At 35.6% G+C, this 18,956-nt stretch overlaps 2 protein-coding genes across 3 annotated transcripts in view; both read left to right on the plus strand.

Moving 5' to 3' along the window:
• Nucleotides 1-16,107, plus strand: part of LOC106175736 (uncharacterized) — a 51,509-nt gene extending 35,402 nt beyond the window's left edge. The window contains exons 67-101 of one of the 2 annotated variants that reach the window (XM_087011424.1): nt 37-159; nt 617-739; nt 1,275-1,412; nt 1,812-1,934; nt 2,095-2,217; nt 2,513-2,641; nt 2,848-2,970; nt 3,379-3,522; nt 3,793-3,915; nt 4,231-4,353; nt 4,658-4,780; nt 5,017-5,139; nt 5,484-5,627; nt 5,777-5,899; nt 6,186-6,308; nt 6,557-6,676; nt 7,022-7,147; nt 7,382-7,501; nt 7,791-7,916; nt 8,071-8,196; nt 8,431-8,556; nt 8,820-8,942; nt 9,312-9,437; nt 9,807-9,926; nt 10,197-10,325; nt 10,479-10,607; nt 10,837-10,971; nt 11,156-11,275; nt 11,637-11,759; nt 12,302-12,421; nt 12,728-12,859; nt 13,122-13,241; nt 13,559-13,612; nt 13,916-13,994; nt 14,220-16,107. In XM_087011424.1, coding sequence (XP_086867550.1) covers nt 37-159; nt 617-739; nt 1,275-1,412; nt 1,812-1,934; nt 2,095-2,217; nt 2,513-2,641; nt 2,848-2,970; nt 3,379-3,522; nt 3,793-3,915; nt 4,231-4,353; nt 4,658-4,780; nt 5,017-5,139; nt 5,484-5,627; nt 5,777-5,899; nt 6,186-6,308; nt 6,557-6,676; nt 7,022-7,147; nt 7,382-7,501; nt 7,791-7,916; nt 8,071-8,196; nt 8,431-8,556; nt 8,820-8,942; nt 9,312-9,437; nt 9,807-9,926; nt 10,197-10,325; nt 10,479-10,607; nt 10,837-10,971; nt 11,156-11,275; nt 11,637-11,759; nt 12,302-12,421; nt 12,728-12,859; nt 13,122-13,241; nt 13,559-13,612; nt 13,916-13,994; nt 14,220-15,174 — 5,117 coding nt within the window. In that variant the 3' untranslated portion in view covers nt 15,175-16,107. The remainder of the gene's footprint in view (nt 1-36; nt 160-616; nt 740-1,274; nt 1,413-1,811; nt 1,935-2,094; nt 2,218-2,512; nt 2,642-2,847; nt 2,971-3,378; nt 3,523-3,792; nt 3,916-4,230; nt 4,354-4,657; nt 4,781-5,016; nt 5,140-5,483; nt 5,628-5,776; nt 5,900-6,185; nt 6,309-6,556; nt 6,677-7,021; nt 7,148-7,381; nt 7,502-7,790; nt 7,917-8,070; nt 8,197-8,430; nt 8,557-8,819; nt 8,943-9,311; nt 9,438-9,806; nt 9,927-10,196; nt 10,326-10,478; nt 10,608-10,836; nt 10,972-11,155; nt 11,276-11,636; nt 11,760-12,301; nt 12,422-12,727; nt 12,860-13,121; nt 13,242-13,558; nt 13,613-13,915; nt 13,995-14,219) is intronic. The other variant, XM_087011431.1, reaches the window with a different exon arrangement.
• A 255-nt stretch (nt 16,108-16,362) lies between these two features.
• Nucleotides 16,363-18,881, plus strand: LOC106172107 (uncharacterized). The gene is made up of 3 exons (XM_013552702.2): nt 16,363-16,703; nt 17,079-17,189; nt 17,638-18,881. Exons 1-3 carry the CDS (start codon nt 16,643-16,645, stop codon nt 17,826-17,828), a joined length of 363 nt encoding a protein of 120 aa, XP_013408156.2. The 5' UTR covers nt 16,363-16,642; the 3' UTR covers nt 17,829-18,881.
• Nucleotides 18,882-18,956: the final 75 nt, after the last annotated feature.

An 18,956-nucleotide genomic window follows, 5' to 3' on the forward strand; every position in this document is an offset into this window, starting at 1 on the left:
CTTTTCTGATAATAACTACAAATTTGATCATTACAGTGCCTCGTGGTGTCAGAAATGCTCCATGTCTCCCGGGTTCCTACTGCTCCTCCTCTGGTCTCTTCTGTAACTATGGACTGTGTGTCTGTAGACCAGGATTCTATCCAGACAGGACAACCTGCAGTGAGTGGACTGACTGAGTTGACTTTTAGTTGTTTTTGTTGTAACATACTATAGTAGGTTTGAAGTCTTTAATAAAACATTCAGTTTGGTTATCAGTTTTAGGTGCAATATACAAGGAAATATATATTTTGTAACAGTACTTAATCAGTTATAATAAGCTCTGTGACCTTTATTATTGTTGCAGTAATAGTATTCATTCTGCAGAAAAATAAATCTATAAACAAATAACAGTGATATTTCAACTATGTTAAACATTTACTTTTGTCAGTAGTAACCTGGTAAACCTATTATAACCTATTATAAAAGCATAGGCCCTATTAATCTAGGATTTTTAAGATCCTAGCTAGGTCAATTAAGCCTATGCTTTTATAAAAAATATATGATTATGCTCTACTTGAAAATATCCTGCTTACCGAAAAATAGCATAATTATTCAAGGAATCTTGGTATTATTTCAGAGGACAAGAAGCCCCTGGACTTTGACTGTGAAGCAGATGACCATTGCTCTGATATGAACGCCATCTGCAGGAACAGGAAGTGTGTCTGTAAAGAGGCATTTACTGAGGTCAACAAAGTCTGTGGTATGTCAGTTTGTTTTTATATTTATAAAAGGAAAATAGCCCATAGTTTATTGATTTTGTTTTTAAACAATTAATATAAAATTGATTTGAAATAGACACTCCTTTACAACAAAATGGTAGTAAATGATTTAAATCAAACAGAAATGATGATTTATATTGCCAAAAATATTTTGTTATTGATGAAAATGTTTTGGAAGTTTTGAAAAAGGAGATTCATAGGTGAAAGTTTCTGAGAAAGGATTTAGGTTTTAACAAAATATAATTTTGTAATAAACTAAGTTTTTGAAATTTGTGATTAATTTCTGTGTATATTATATGGTTACAAACCATCGATTTAAATTCAAGCAACTGAACTAGATTGAACCTGCATGCTTTTAAGTTCAAGATTAGGAAAAAGCTGTTATGTATTTATTTTGTTTTCATCTTCATTTCTTTTCTCTAAATTTTAAACAATTTTTACAAATCTGGCAAGGGCAAGGCTGTATTGAAAATCATTGTATTTTCATGTGTAGTAATTCATCTGTGTATATTGCAGTGTTGCCTGGTGCCCCAGGGGAGCTGTTCAGAGCCTGTGTTGATGGAGTGGCTTGTTCTAACATCAACACCATGCAGTGTACTCCCTCAGGGGTCTGTGTGTGTAGGAATGGATATTATGCTGATGGCACTCAGTGTGGTAAGTAGACACAGTTCCTGTCTAGTTTGGAGTATGTGTGTGTAGGAATGGATATTATGCTGATGGCACTCAGTGTGGTAAGTAGACACAGTTCCTGTCTAGTTTGGAGTATGTGTGTGTAGGAATGGATACTATGCTGATGGCACTCAGTGTGGTAAGTTTTTTATCACAGTTATGTTTTTTTAACATGAATGGATGCTGAAAGGCTATATTAGTTTTTTAAACACCATACAGGTCTAAGGTACAGGTCTTGAAAATTTACAAATTCTGATAGATATCAGACAATATCACAGACAAAAAATTCACTGTAATGCAGTGTTTGTCATTTTTTCTGACAGTACATTTAATTCCCTTTCCTATCCATCAGTTAATATTGTGCCATTTGTCTTACATATCCAGTTGCCAAGAAACGTCTGCAGGGACGTTGTATATCTGATGTAGAATGTGATGCTGCCAACTCTCACTGTGTCTCAGGACGCTGCCAGTGTCAACCCCAGACACATGGGTTTGGGGTGTTTTGTAGTAAGTGGTCTTTAGAGAAAAAAATTGGAAAAAATATCACTAAAAATTTAATAAATGTCTTGATATATATAAAGGTTGAGTTTAACGTGAATGAAACAGTAAAAAGTAAAAAAAAGAATCCACCATAATGGCAATCAGAAGTCTTTAAATGTCTTTTTAGGTGTGAAAGGTGGCCTGTTTTCCCCCTGTCTGGATGGAGGCTCCTGTACGGAGGGGTCTCTGCTCTGTCAAGATGGTCTCTGTCTTTGCCACCCAGGCTACTACCCTAAGAATGGGAGATGCAGTAAGGAAATTGTACAATTTTTATTTTACTTATTAGTTTGTGATATTTTTCACATTGTATGTTCTGCCACTGTAGCAATGGATTAACAAAAAGCTCCATAAAACATTTAACTAGTTTAACTTTGATATGCTGTCAGGAATATTGGTATGAAGGTGATGCATGCTTGTGTTGCAATAAGTGTTGATTAAACTTTTCAAATGTTTTACAGATTTCTAAGTTTGGAAGAATCAGTGAGGTATTGCTTAATATCTTATTATTATAGTATTTTTTGAATTGGTCTTATTTCATATTTCAGTTCCCAAGCATCCCACTATGGCTGCTTGCCACTCCACCAATAGTGATGTCTGCCAGGACCAGAACGCCTTCTGCAATGGAATATGGTGCCAGTGCAAGGAAGGTCACTATCTGAAAGAAAGAAAGTGTGGTAAGAAATTGATGAATTTTGTTAATAATTTCATTTTAGCTGATTTGTCTTTGATACTGAAAAAATTTCAAAATGATTTTTATTCAAAGGTTTAAATTTTTCAATGAATTTTGATATAAATCTAAAAACTTGCCTTCAGTATTCTATAAGTGAAAAAGGAAAATTGATATAAATCTAAAACCTTCTTGTTTTCAATGTTCTTATAGTGAAAAAGGTATTACTAGGCATGAAGTGTGACAGTGGAGATGCTTGCGATAATTTCAATGCAGAATGCATATCTAAGAAGTGTCAGTGTAGACAGGGCTTCCAACAAAATGGAGACGTATGTGGTAAGTGATAAAGTGTATTGTTGACTTTTATTAATTCAATATAGTAAATTTATTTGTTAATTTTTTCATATAACAATGATAGTCATTTAGAGTACAAAATCCAAATAAGTTCAAGAAAATTCGTAAAAGTTTGATATATGTACATTTGAAAGTTCTTTCATTACTTATAAAATATACTAGAAGTCATTAAAATGCATGTGGGTCATTAAAATTTCCATAATAGATTTGTCTTCAGTTCCATCTTAAGAGTCCCAAGGAAAGAACTAAAATATGCAATAAAAGTGAAAATGCATTCCATTTATTCATTGCTGCCCCCTTAATGAATTGTCCCTGTATGTAACAAGATATCAGGTGTTATGCTGACATAGTACGTCTGTGTAATTTCATGTCATTTATCCCTGTGTATAGAACCTCTAGGAGCTGTGGGTAGTTTATTTGGCAGTTGTACCAGTGATTTCAGTGTGGCTCAGTCCTGTTCTGCTCCCAATTCTGTGTGTCTACAGGGCACCTGTGTGTGCAGGGAAAACTACTACTACTCTAACGGACTCTGTGGTAGGATATTACCAATGCATTTTTATAGCATATTTGAACATCTTTTGAAAATACATGGGTAAGGTAAAAACCAACTGTAAGTAGATTTATAACCAGGCATGATATAATATAAATTGTAATAAATATTGAATCTCTTTTTTGACTCTACTATTCTGTTACAGTTTATTACCATGCTATATACAGTTTTAAGCTAAAATATCATGTAAATCATAATCAAAATTTAAAAAAAAAGTTGTCTGAAATCATTATTTCACCATCCTCCTCTCCTAGCTGCCAAGGTTCCCCTGCGAGGCACCTGTGGGGACCATAATGCCTGTCTAGACCCCAATGCTGTGTGTAGGAACAGAATCTGTACATGTCAGCTGGGATACAGACCTGAACAGGGCATTTGTGGTAGGTCTTTGCTTCTTCTTCATTTCTTCTTGTTTGAACCTTTATATGCCTAAAATGATTTTTAGAAATTTGATTAATGATGTCATAGTTCTGTATATTTCTCTTTTTAAAATTATGTGGAATAATCACTACATATGATGTATCACTTTTGCTGTGGGTGATATGAAAATTAACTGTGTAAATTTATTTATTTATTTATTCATACGGTTTAAATTTAGAACTTCAGGTCTCAAAAATATTATTATTAAGTATGTAATAATAATGTTTCTGTACAAAAAAGCCCAGTTTTACTCAAATTTCCCACTCTCATTATAGTCCCTATAGGTCTGGTTGGAGACTCCTGCCTGTTTGAACACCAATGTGTGGACTTGAACTCTCTGTGTGGTAATGGAGTATGTATTTGTCAGTCAACTCACTACCTCCTGGAAAATGTATGTGGTAAGTCAAACCTTCCATTTCTATACATTTATATTGATAGTATTATTAACCTTTTCATAGGTAATTGGAGAATATAATATAATATCAGATTCACAATTGAGAGAGGTCTCATATAAAACTATTTCCTGTCGTTATTTAATTCTGAAAAAAAGGCATATGCATTAGGAAAGTAAAGTTATTGTATTTATTGTTTTAGCTATATTTTACATTTTTTTCAATGTAATTCCTGGCAAGGTATAGTTAATACATTAATTTTTTCGTGACAGTATGCTTTAGCAGAACTAACCCCTGTTTTTTGTATTAGTTCCAAAGCTAGAGCTTAAAACTACCTGCACCCCTGCAGACCAATGTGCAGACCCCAATGCAGATTGCCAAAGAGGAGAATGCAGCTGTCTGATTGGATATGTACAACAAGCTCAGAGATGTGGTAGGTTTAATTATAATAAGCATTGCACATTCCACAAAGGGCACTCAGATTATTAAAGATTATTAAAGGTTAATTATAAATAAAACTGGGCACAGTTGAAATAAAATGGTGTAATAATCAAATTGTTGTGATGTTTTGCCTCCCATTCAGTCTAATTTGTGTGATTTCAAGGAATGTTTTTTTCTGTTGGTTTAGAAAAAGTTACATATTAAAAAAAAAAAATTTTCCACCCACAGCTCGCCTTGTGCCTGTGAACTCTGCGTGTACCTTGGATGACATCTGTGAATCTGAGTTTGCTGCCTGTCAGCAGGGAGTGTGTAAATGCAGGACGGGTTTTGCTCTCAATGGGAATAAGTGTGGTAAGATGAATGAACACTGGGGGAAATTTGATAAACTTGAGGGCAGTGTAATGTAAATTTGTAGTACATAAAGATGTACATTTAACAGCTACATTATAGAAGGAAATAGTGTTACTGTTATTTTTATTATGAGCATTATATGCATTTATGTTTGTGAAATATTGGCACCGTAGGAATTTAAATCATGTGAATTTAAACTCTTATGCAGTATGGGACAAAGAATAAATGCTGTTTTCATCAATTTATTAAATGGTATTGATATTCTTAAATTGATATTTTTTAATTTAACTCTCTGTTACACTGAGAAGACATAGTTGTCTATAGTAACTATAACTGTATCACAGAGCCTGAGAGCACATCTGGTAATGAAGGAGAACTGCTGGGGCCATGTCTACGTAATGGCGGCTGTACGCCAGAACACACCGTCTGCTCCGAGGCGAAACAGTGTGTGTGCACGCCAGGATACTTCCAGAAGGAGGGGCAGTGTGGTAAGAGAGAACAAGATGACCTTTTTTTTGATACACTAAAAATGTTGAAATAATTCAAAGAAGATTGTTAAGTACTTACATTTTTCCTATCACTTAATGTTATTATATAAGAAACTGCACATTTCTCTTTTTCTTTCATTTGTATGTAGTTCCTAAGATCCCTCTGTATGTCAGGTGTGATTTCCGTGATGTGTGTGCAGACGACAATGCTGTCTGCTCTGAAGGAGTGTGTCTTTGTAAACCTGACAGCTTTGATAATGGAGGATACTGCTGTAAGTAAACCATTGATAGAATTATTTAATTGTTGAAGGTTTAAATTTAAAATACTGAGATTTAAAGATTTGCAAAGATGTGCTTTTCGCTCTCTTTATTTATCCCTCTGTTCTTAGGAGCCAGTCTTCCATTTGTCAAGTTTTTTTGGTTGACTGATCTGATGAACCGTTATCCTTAATCTTCAATGTATTGAGAGCAATTTTGCTACATTTTATATGTTAAACATATATGTATATATGTTTGGCTCCATATTATATTTTGTCACAAATGTCTGTGATATTCTAGTGCCCAAGCTTCCCCTGGGTGCCAGGTGTCCGTATGACTCCGCCTGTGGCACGGAGAACGCCGAGTGTGCCAACAGTCAGTGCAGCTGTAGCAAGGAGTACTTTGAGAAGGGAGGACTATGTGGTAAGTTTATGTGCTAACAATTTCTGATACTTCTGATGATCTTTCAACTGTAGTAAATAAAAATTCAAGTAGGGAAGACAATTTTAGTTTCTAAAATATTCCTTTGATGTTGAAATTACATGATATTGACTTAAGCTTTTTGCCATAAAACTGGAAGTGACTAAATTTAAATGTGCTGCACAAACATTATAAAAACTTCTAATGTCATATCTTACCATGTCCTTAGCAAGGTTGATGTCTGCTTTCAGTTAAGAAGATAGATGCAGGGAATCCATGTGGACAGGAGGATATCTGTGTAGACCAAGCCTCCTGTCTAAATGGGCAGTGTACTTGTATTAGAGATCACTTCCCTCTCAATGGGATGTGTGGTAAGATAATGTGAAGAAATATATATATAGGAATATGAACTGAAGCTTTAACTGCAGTGAAGATTGTAGATAGCAGTTTTAGTAGGTTATAGATAATTTATACTGTAGAAATATTTATACATTTACCAAATCACCATTACAGTATATTTGTTTACACCAAAGCTTTTATGTGTATATACAGAAATAATTGTATGAGATAGATATTGAGGTTTTGCATTTCAATAAAAAACAAGCTGTAAACACAATGTACACATTACATTTTTAAATGAAGTTAATTCCATACCTCAACAAGACATTTGACTTCTTTTATAAGTTTTAATTATCTGTTATTTTTGCTGTCATCAGAACACGTGGGTAGCCTGTTTTCTCCCTGTCAGCTGGACTCTGACTGTGCTGAGAACAACACTGCTTGTAATGCTGCAGGGATCTGTGAATGTTCCTTGGGATTTTATCCGTCAAACAGACAGTGCTGTAAGTATACATATACTTGTATTCTTCATGAGTGGCACAGGTATTAAAAGAACTCTTTTTCATCCTTTTTTTTTTTTTTCATTTTCAGACACAATGGTTTTAAACACTGTAAATTGAGAAATCTAGTAATTTCTTTAAAAAATTGAATGACCCTATACCATTTTAATCACAGAATAGCCCTATATATATATATATTTGATAACCATATAACTGATAACTATGTCTCCTTATCAGTGGAGCAGATTCAGCCTGGTGACCAGTGCATTACAGACTCAGAGTGTGTGAATGACGCCTCATGTATTGGAGGACTCTGCGTCTGCACTGGAAACCTTATCCCAGCAGACGGACATTGTGGTAAGAACTTTTAAAAGTGAATATGAACAAGCAATGTTGAGAGATTGTGGATTATTAAGAAGCAATTGGTGTTTGGTTATCAGTTAAGTTTTTTTTATCCCTTACAAAGTTAAAGAAAATATAATATGATGATGAAATTTTTTGTCAAGCCTGCATTATTATAGCCTTGTTTTCCTTATTTTAACTAAAAACTTATGCACAACAGCTTGTAAACAAAAGATGAAATTTTGTCTTTACATTTGCCTGCTGCTGTAATTAAATAAAGAAGCTGACTTCTCTGTAATTTTAGTGCGTCCAGGCAGCCTTCATGTGGCGTGTGGTCCAGGTGGCACGTGTCTTACCAGGAATGCGGAGTGTCAAGGGGATGGAGTGTGTCGCTGTCCGGCTGATTACTTTGAAAAGAATGGAGGATGTGGTCAGTGGCAGAGACAGATTTCAGAAAAATTTGTCGTAGATGTATTGGAAATATATTATTTAAAGTTTAACATATAATAATATGCTCTTTGTAAATCAGAAAGCAGAATCTTTCCATGCTGCATTGAATAAAATTGTTATCATACCAATTCCAGTTCCCAAGCAGATGGCAGGATCAAGTTGTACAGATGAGGACGTATGCATAGATGGCGCTCTGTGTACTAATGGCATCTGTATGTGCAGGACTGAACTCAGTTATGTCAACATTAATGGGCGTTGTGGTAAGTTTAGAAGGCATTCAATCTGACCATTTTTGAAAGATAATTAAAATCATTTTAATTTATCTGATTCTTGAACTTATATAACATCAATAAATATGTACCAATTCACTCTTTTTGACAAAATTTATTACAGTTAATTTTGAATAGGGCTCTGCTTTTAAGGTGTAAAATGATGATATGATGACTTTTCTTCCAAATACTTCTAATGTTTTCTATTTTCTTGGTAATTTCTAGTCCAGCGAGGGAATCTGGGAGCCCCATGTCTGCCCAACCAGGCCTGCACAGTGCCCAACTCTCAGTGTAATGACCAGAACATCTGTCAGTGTCAGACTGGCTTCCACAGGAAGGGGAATACTTGTGGTGAGTGGCCGCATGGTGCTCTACATCTTTACTCTACATTTGGTGTGACAAAAGATATATGAAATATTTTGTTTATATAGTAAAGATTTATTTTCACTTGTTTTTAATTGTGAACAATGCATACATAACATGATAAGTATAATGAAATTTTACATAGATCAGACCAGAAAGACATGCCTGATGGGGTGGTGTTTATACATTTACATGTTGACTGCATTATGATGCTTAAAATGATGATATTATCTATATTCTTATTCATATAGACCAAAAACTTCCGGCTGAAGACATCTGTCTTGTTGGGGTAGACATATGCACTGACCATGCTGACTGCATTGCTGGCAAGTGTTACTGCAGAGACGGATATGAAAGCAAGAATGGGCAGTGTGGTAAGTAGGCAGTAGAGTTAGACATTGTAAATTAATATTGTCATTGAGAGAAAGTTGGTGACATTTTATAATTTGTAATGAACTATTACATTTACATTCAGTTCTCAGATTTCTACAGTTACTTATCTGAATATTTTAATCCAGTGTTGCTTTATATTTTGTAATTTCCATTTTTGAGTTTGGATATTTTAGAGCATAATCTAGCAAGGAAGGTGAAGATATTTGAACATGTATACATATACAGTGTATATGATTATCTTGTTCTACTTGGTTCATGCCTGATTCAAGTGTTTCTTTTCCAGTTTTCTTTCTTATGCCAAGTAAAATTTAACTAAGGGACTTTATAAACTCAATTGGTTTATATTACAGTAAAGCTGGGGACCCTGGATGCCCAGTGTCTTCCCAATGGAGCCTGCACTGTGGCCAACACAATCTGCAACCTGAACAACTTCTGTATCTGTAAGGCTGAGTTCTATGGTAGAAATGGAGTCTGTGGTAAGTGGTGTTGGTTTTTTAAGTATTAAGATATTTATTTCTATGTCTTCATTTAGAAAAGAATTGATGAAATCAAATATGGCATTCATTTTTTCTCCCTTTGCGTCAATATAGAATATTTTGTGTCTATGTATCAAAGAAATATCATAAAAAAATTCTGCCTCTTCTTTTTTTGCCAGTTTAGATCAAGAGGGTTGGTGTTGAGAGCAATTGATAACTCTTTTTCATTGGATATGAAAAATGTAATGAAAAAAAAATACAGTGGAATAGCATTTTAGAAATAAATATTTCTTACTGTATTTATTTCAAATATTTTAAAGAAGAGAGAAAAGAAATTTGCAGATTTTAAGAAAATGTTCTTAATTTCAGTTCCAAAGATCCGTGCTGGTGATGTGTGTGGTGGACAGCAGCAGTGTGTTCAGAATGCCGTCTGCAGTGCTGGCAGATGTGTCTGTGTCACAGGACATGAAAATATCAACGGTCACTGCAGTACGTTTCCATGCTTTTTGGAACTTGACAGCCAGTATTTGTTCGTGTTTACTTATAGTATGGTTGAAAATAAAAAAGGAAACCATTTAAATTTATGAATGCTCAGAAAGTTGATAACAAAAATTTAAAAATGTACCTGATAAATATTTCATATTTATATTCACTGACATTTTGGAGATCATTTGAGCATCTCTGCTTGCTAAAAGATTACATATAATACTTGTATGTTCCATGTATGTTCTTAAAGATGGTTATATTATCATGTTATAGCTCGCCGTGGTGCTCCGTCTGCCCCCTGTCTGGCAGGTGCCATATGTGCTGTACCTAATGCAGAGTGCGCCATAGATACCAATAAGTGCCAATGTGTGGAGGGCTTCTATGACAAGGGAGGAACTTGTGGTAAGACTCCAAATATAGGCTTTTTGACAGTTTTTATGGAAAGATAATTATTTATGCAAAAAAAAATTTTTCAAGTTTTCAAGTCTCTTAAACTCTTAAACTTTTTCAGTGTCTTCAGGTATGTGTTAATCTCTGTGTATCTTTTTTATCAAGTGCCCTATCTGAAGGTTAGTCAGCCCTGTAGTGCAACAGAAGACAGATGTGTAGAGAATGCTGTGTGTTCTACTAGAGGGTTCTGTGAGTGCAAGGAAGGCTACCTGGTAGACAGGGACAATCTGTGCAGTAAGTCGGATTAAGGATTTTGAAAAGAAAATGTCATTTGAATTTAATCATTTTCTGGGTATTTGTTAAAAGAGCAAATGAAATTTAAAAAAATTCTGTATCTTTAATTAAGGATGATAATTTAAAATAATCAATAAACCTAATTTTGCTATATGATATTTGGGTGTGTGTTTGGCCAGATGGAATATTGTTGTTGATGTAGTCTGATATGATTGTTTTTCTCTCTCAGATGCTGTTCAGCAAGGCACCCTGGGAGCCAGCTGTCTGCCAGATGGCACATGTCAGATTGAAAACACTTGGTGTGACCTTGACCTCAATGTATGCAAATGTCAGCCAGGATTCTATGCTAAACTTGGACAGTGTGGTAAGTGCACTTTGATGCAGTGGGATATTTGGTAATTTGGTAATTTTGATGATGAAATTGATTTAGCTGTTATAATATTCATGATGTGCATATGGTCTGAATTTTAGTCAATTTGTACATTATTTTTGGAAAGAAACAGTAAGTTCTGAAAATCATCCATCTTATATGTGTAACCAATTTTCAGTTGCAAGAACTGCCATTGGAGCTTTCTGTACTAAAGATGGAGAATGCATGGAAAATGCTCTGTGTACACAGGGGACCTGCAGATGTCTGGCTGACCATGTGCTGGTTAGAGGGTTTTGTAGTAAGTTAATCTTTTTTGTTATTTTTTAATCAAAACTATTATTTTAATTTATAATACAAGCCAGGATGTTACAAAATATGAAATGGAAAAAAGTGAACTTTAAATTCTGTAATTTTTCTAACATTCAGGTTGCTCCATTTCAAGAACCATCCTTGAAACAATTGGGGCATTTTGTTTGCATGGTAGCAAACGGATGCATATATCATTCATATTTAGACAGACATCTGTTGTCATATATTCAGTATAAAAAGGTAAATTTGTACTTACGCTGTGAATGGCAGGGCACCATTTGTGCCCAGTAATGAATGGCCATGTGTCACATATTATACCATATGTAATGTATCATGCACTCTATTTTCAGTCCTCCCTGGAACGGCCGGGGCTCCATGTTTGGCCAATAATGAATGTATCCCTAGGTTCTCCCAGTGTGTAGCTGGTATTTGTGACTGTCCCTATGGGGTGATTAGATGGAATGGCCATTGTGGTAAGTGGAGCCCATTATCACTATCATCTTGCTTGACATTGCTTTAGGTTCACTTGGTAACCAATTTCACGACAGATTTATAGGCTGTTGTGGTAAGTGGAAATTATAATCACTATCATCTGCTTGAAATTGCTGTCATAAGTATGAGGTAATTGGCAACATCAGAAAAGATTGAATGGGTTTTGTGGTAAGTGCAATCAGTAATGTCTGTCAAAAGAGAAATATCACTTCCATAAATTTTTTGGATGAGAAATTTTAGAAAAATTGTCAATGGGTAAGCAATTCCAAGGCTATGTCAGGCTGAAGGAGCTAAAAATGCAGGCTCTACTTATTATAAAATAATTTCCATTGTAAAAAAAAACAAAAAGATTGCAGTGAGTTTATTCACATGCTGTATGTTGTATACAGCATTGATTTGAGAGTCAAATTGATTATTTATTTATTCATTTAGTTAGTTAGTTATTTAGTGTTGTTTTGTTAATATTTTTATTCTCAGTCAATGGAATGTATTTCTGACCATTGTTTGTTTTTCCCCATTTCAGTAACCAATGGTTTTGCCCATGGAGCATGTGTTAGTGGCAGATGTGCTGCCCAATACACGCGTTGCCGTGACGACTCCTGTGTCTGCCAGTTTGGTTATGGTGCCACAGATGAAACTTGTGGTAGGTTAAAAGATACAGAGAACTTTGTTTATTAATTAACATGTTTAATTTGGATTGGATTAAATTGGAATTTTTGTATTAATTATTCCTAAGCTTCTTTTGAAGTTTAGAACCTGCCATTAAGAATTTTAATCTCAGTAATCTCCTAAGTAATCAGTATCTCCTAAGTAAAAGAAGTTAAAAGGCCCATTTTTGAATTGACTGGCACAAGACACACAACATAATCCATTTACGATAATTCAGAATAGATATAAGTATATCCAAATATAAGATATCCTGAGTGTTGTTTATGTGTGTGTGTTGCAGTGGGTGTCACACATGGGGTCCTGGGAGCATGGTGCCAGCAGCCAGGTGACGTCTGCTCTGGAAGCAATGTCACTTGTTATAATAGAATCTGCTCCTGTGATGGGACAACATATGCCAAAGATGGTCGCTGTGGTAAGAGATAATGTTGATATCGTGATTATGTTCATAAAGTATAGAGAACAATCTGAAATGTATCTTCAATTGATTTTACTTGTGTCTAAAGTCATATCTCATTCATGTTTGAAATATGTCGATTTATAACTGTAAACTAGTATCTTGGAGTAGATTTTTGGTAAAGGATGAACATTCAGGCAGTAACTTCTAAGAAGTAAAACGAAGACTTTTTTGCCTTTTTAATTTTTGTTTTTTTTTTAAATTATTTCCTGTCATGCAGTGCCCCTTATTGCACTTGGAGCGGCCTGCTTCTTTGGGGATGAGTGTGTATCCAGTGGAATATGTACGAATGGAGTATGTACATGTCCAGATGGATTCAAGAATGGAGGAGGCGTTTGTGGTACATACTTAATTTTTTTACAATGAAATATTTTGATATTTTCTGAATTATTTTCTAAAAGACAGTTTACTTAGGGATATATTTATTTTTATTGCCATCCTACAGCATCATACAAGATTTCGACATCATGTAAATTGTATTAATTGAATGACATGTAAAAAGGTCCGCTTTTCATAAAAAGACCCCCCCCCCCTTTGAAATTGCTAGCTGAGTACCATAGGTTTTGTTGTTTGAAGTGACAACTATGCATAAATGCCTTCATTTTCCTCCTGTATCTAGAATATGAATGATAATGAGGCATTTTTCTCTTGTTACAGTGGTTGCAGAAGCAGCTCTGGCCTCTCAGAAATCATTCTGGGATGAATGGTGGTGTAAGTTGACTATTATGTTTATAATATTTAGATGCTGTTTAGTATTTGATAAGTAAGCATTTTTTAAATTAAAGAGATTGTTACTTTCTGATTTTTAGTAAGAAAGAGAGAAAATGCATCAATTAAACAGTTGAGACCAGGAATTTTATAAATTTTCTGTATCTCTGTAAATGGTGTGTTGTAGGAGACATGAGTATAACTGTTGCAGTCTATAAGAAAATATTATGAAATAAATTTTAATAATTATTTTGTAAACAACCAGTCATGATCTTCACCACTGTCAAGCACTTGGTTGTTTTTCAGGGCTTCTCCTCCTTGGCCTCTTGGCTCTGTTGTTATTACTCTGCTTGTTATGCCTGCTGTGTGCATGGTGTTGTAGAAAGTAAGTACAACTTGACATAACCAGCAATCACACTAACACATTGAAAACTGGGACTATAATTGTAAAAATGTTTGCATTATGTTGAAATACGAGTGCAACTATGGGCTCACTGTTACATCCTTGAAAGTTATTGAAATGTAAAGAGCTGAGCTGTATTTTCAAACTTCAGATATATTTTAAAATTATTTTGTTCATAATGAATAGCATTTCAATTGCCAATTTCAGGAGAAGACGGCGACAGAGAGAGAAAAAAGCAGCAATGGAGTACATAAAACACAACTCTCTGGCAAGAGAAAGTGCTTACAGTTTGAACGGTGGCTATGGGGACAGCCGTCGTATCTCAGAAGAAATCCACCTAAAGGACATGCCCCGCGTGTTAGACTTGAATGGACAAGAGGTCCACAGCATACACAGTAGCCTGATAGATGCCAGCTCAGACAGTGGCTATCATAATGGAGTGAGAGAAAGCCGGAGGATGTCTGAGGTCAGCCAGCTCAGTGCTGGAGGAGGCGGCAGTACTGGGTTTACTAATGGCGGCTTCACTGCCATCAGTGGCTATCCCCATGGGCGTAGAATGTCTGATGCGGGACATTTAGAGGGCAGGCGCTACTCCCACCTTCAAGTGCCCACTCATCTGTATGGAGCAAGAAGCCATGAGGATCTCCTGGGGCATATCGAAACCTCCTCAATGTCTGGGCAGGCACAGAGGGCTTCAGGTGCGCGTCGTCAATCTGCTCTCAACGCTGCCCGCAGGATGTCCACCTTGGAGATGAAGCGTAAACATGAGCTGATGGGAGACGAGAATGCCAGAAGTGGAAGTATGAGCCTCGACAGACGCATTTCATTGGTCAGCACTAACTCTGCAGCGCCCTTGTTGTCAGCCATCAACCACACAGCCAGAGCGTTTGGTGAGATTACTGTGATGCCAATTGGGGACCAGCATGCCCATTCCCCCCATGCCGAGGTGGTCCTGGAGGAAAGCGTAGCATACAATTCTTCCAGTCAGGGCTTGATGCTGGATGCTGCAGAGAGCCAGTACAGTGCTGAGAGCTACGAAGCCCAGCAGCAGGGTTACGACAACCACCACGCCTATCTGGTCGGCCAGGGCGACCCGTACGGAAGTCAGCACTTCTCTGGTGCAGACAGTTATGGAATGTATGGAAGTTATAAACAATCTTAAGTCAGTTAGTTGGCAGATGTACATTTTTTATATATTAAGAACTCTAAAAATCTCATCTCATAAGCTGCTTTTTGTTATGTACTCTTATTATGGATACATATTTAGTTAATATTATTTTATTCCCTTTGAGTAGTTAAAATTTCTGTGTATTTAGAACAAATTTTGATGCATAATTGTCATGCTGTTTTTTGTCTTCATGGTAGCATATAAAAATGGACTGATGTTTAGAATTTCACCATCACAGCACTATTTTTTGAATTGATTAAAAAAAATTAATCCCAATTACGAAATTAGTTATAGATGTAGCATTGGTTGAAGTTTGGGTGAAAATTAGGTTACTGATCTTCTCCATTTCATAATATTCTCCCTTCACATTTGTTTTTTATTTATTCATATCCAGAAAAAAAGCAATCACACTAATGTATCTTTAGCTAGATTGGTAAAAATGGAAAAATCAAAAAATCAATATTAGTAATAGTCTATGGCATAGCCCTATTTGTAGAAAATTGACCATCATTCTTAGTAAATTGCAGCAATATGCAATAATTGTCTTATTATAAGCCTTCAACCAAGTGATTTTTATCACTGCCAAAAATATGCTTTACAATAGCATCAAGATTGGGACTCGGTTTGCTATGTATATGATGGAATATTATAATTGTAAGCCTAAATTTTATAGCAGAAGTAATAAGGAATCATTACCATGATATTTATCATTTGATCAGTTTTTGTATTTACATTTTTGTGAAAGAAACTAATCACTTTAGTGAAAATTAAAATTATTTATATATTACTATATGAAAATTAATTATGTGATTCTTGTAAGAATCTCTTAAAATTTTTTATCAGATTCGTTTGCAGTTTCTGTGATAGAAGTTTCTTATGTTTGATAACTTCTAGCTTGATGGTAATAAATGTAGCATGTAGACCCTTTGCTTTTGTTGGTCGTTGGATCAATTTTCTTGCCTAATATTTCTACAGCCATGAAGCGTGACTCGCAGTTTGACGAATTCCATGAATAAAATAGACATCATTTTTGTAAACGAGATGGATTTTATCACTGAGAGAGTAATCATTTTTTAATGTAACTCTGACTGAAAGTAAAAATGATCAATCACAAAAAAAAAATAATTGCGAGCTCAGCTTTCATTTGCCTCCCAGATGACAGCTGACTGAGACGCGTGCGTCCTATAGATAACGCAGACCACAGCCTGTATATGCGGATTTTTTTGCTCCGTGCACTTTAAACGCAGGGAAATTGGGATATTGTAATTCAAATTAGTTTGACGCAAAACATACTTTGCTACTCACCGGCATCATTTACTTAGCTTTAACCACATAAACCATCCGCTAATTAGGTGTAAGGAAGACATTTAGGCGCTGAAGTGTGAAGCTGGAATGTAACGAGCCTTCTGTTTGGGATTTTTTTTTTACTCTTGGAGTGACGATTTTTCCCTCTTACCACAAGATGAAGAAACCAAAGGAAATATTGGTTTATTGCGTGATGTTTTCTTTGTTGGTCCAATATGGTACGTAGATCTTGATTGATGACTTTTCTTTAAAGGCTTAAAGTAGTAGAATAAACCGAAATGCACATCTTTTTGGAATGCGTATCACCCTTGTTGCAGAATTCTACCCAAGGTGTCCTTTGCATATGATATACCGATCTACTGCATAAGTCCCAAGTGCATTTTCAAATTGGTCTCTGTGGACCTGTATATTGATTTAGATAAGTAAGAACGCATTAAACCCAGTAAGCGTTGCCGTGTTGTAACATATAACCTTAGAAACAGGATTCATGAAGTTGTCTTCAGGTAGATATTTTTCTTTTCGTTTAAAAGCGCTTTCGAAGATCTTTTTTTAGGAAATCATTGATTGCATTGTATGCATTGCTAAAATTTAAGCGGATTCCGTAACGTGCTACAGTTGCCACGACTGCGATGATGGATATCAAAGTCAGCCGACAGTGGAGTGTCTTGCTGGGTGCTTTAAGGAAACGAATACACCAGTTGGAGGTATCTCCCCTCCCTCCTCTTCCTTCTCTCTCTCTCTCTCTCTCTCTCTCTCTCTCTCTCTCTCTCTCTCCTGTAGTAAAAATACGTGTAACCGGTAATTTGGCTAAACTAATGAAATACTTAAAACACGTTCATAATATCTTTATGGGCTGCAGAGATGACGATCGTTACAAAGCCCACTCGAAAGTCATTGGGTTCGATTTTTTCTTTTTTTTAATTTTTGACATGCCCTGAGAAGTGCCCTCAATACAAGTGTCGCGCCACGAGGTTCAGTATCTATTTTCGGATCACTTCTATATCAGAAACTACTCAGCTTTTTCTTGAGCGGCGACATAGTGCATTTGTTGTGTAGGCCTAGAGAAAGTGAAGTTAAGGGTGATCATTTGGGCTATTCCTCGGAATTTCTTTGTCTTGATTCAAGCTAATTTAATAATTATTACCATTCAAGAGAGGACGTCCATTCACAGACGGTGCGCAGCCAGGCCTGGGAACAAATGTGACCATGCAAGCGGCACTACTGGGGAATATTACCAATGTGTCTGCACTTCAGACTACTGCAACGCTGGGAACACTGCCAAGGCACACCTGGCGCTGATATGTGTTACGATGACTTTTGTTTATTGGTACATGCTTCTGTGACGAGGTTTTTTATATGCAAGTTATAATCTATAACAGCTATGGTAATTTAATTTTAATGAAACATTAAGCGTATATAATTTTCGAACCATTCATCTGGTCCATTGGATACACGGTTGACTTGTTTAACTCTCTGTGATCGCCCTTCGTTTTTTTTTTTTTTTTTTTTTTTTTTTTTTTTTTTTTTTTGCAACTAGTTGTGCACTGATTAATATATCACAATTTGTTAACGCACTCGATCATATTTCCCAGGCCTCGAAATTTCATAATAAGCTCTGATAGGAAATTAATTTACCAACAGACGCATTTTTACACTAGCTTATTGGCACAAGGTGGCCAATTGTACAGATATAATAAATTTTGAATATTTGCTGCTGTTGTTGTTGCTGTTGTTGTTTTAAACTTGTATTTGACAGAAACGTAGACCCTTTTTCGTTCAAACTAATCGCTGACATAAAAATACTATGGGTAGTTTTATTCACTCGATTAACAACTGCCAAAAGCACCTTGTAAGTGCGACCCATTTTCCAGTCGGTTGTTCAGTAACCCAGCTTATGGGAACACACCATTGATCTTGTTAGAATTAGAGAGAGAGAAATTACCATCAAAATACTAAAAACGAGATGGGAAGGTTTTGCAACTGCGTGTCTTTTCTGACGTTTGTGGATGGTCACGAGACCGGCATTGGCACGCGCACCTGACACCCTGATTGATTTATCAGCCGATTAGTGAAAACCACCTACATATAAATGAATTTAGAAAAACAGACTGGTTTACTATAGGCCTGATGAAAATTGTGTTTGACCCTTTGTGATTTAAAACGAATTTCATAAAAATGAAGATATTATACACTGTATGTACTGTATTCCGTAATTGATGCAGACTACGTTTAGAGATGCGCGCCTAATCATACTCATATAGGGGGCCTACTACTGTTATGTGTATGAAGTAGGCCCTATAGATCTACACACAGGCCTACCTGTGGAGGTTTCATTAAATTCCGATTTTGAGGGCTAATTTTTTTATTATATTTATTTATTTATTTATTTATTTATTTATTTTATTTTTATTTATTTATTTGTTTACTTATTTATTTATTTTGTTTTTTGCCTTCGATATACCAGCGAGGTA

The sequence above is a fragment of the Lingula anatina genome, chromosome 1, assembly GCF_051362555.1.
Source record: "Lingula anatina isolate TDL-2025a chromosome 1, LinAna3.0, whole genome shotgun sequence".
In the NCBI taxonomy this organism is placed as follows: domain Eukaryota; kingdom Metazoa; phylum Brachiopoda; class Lingulata; order Lingulida; family Lingulidae; genus Lingula; species Lingula anatina.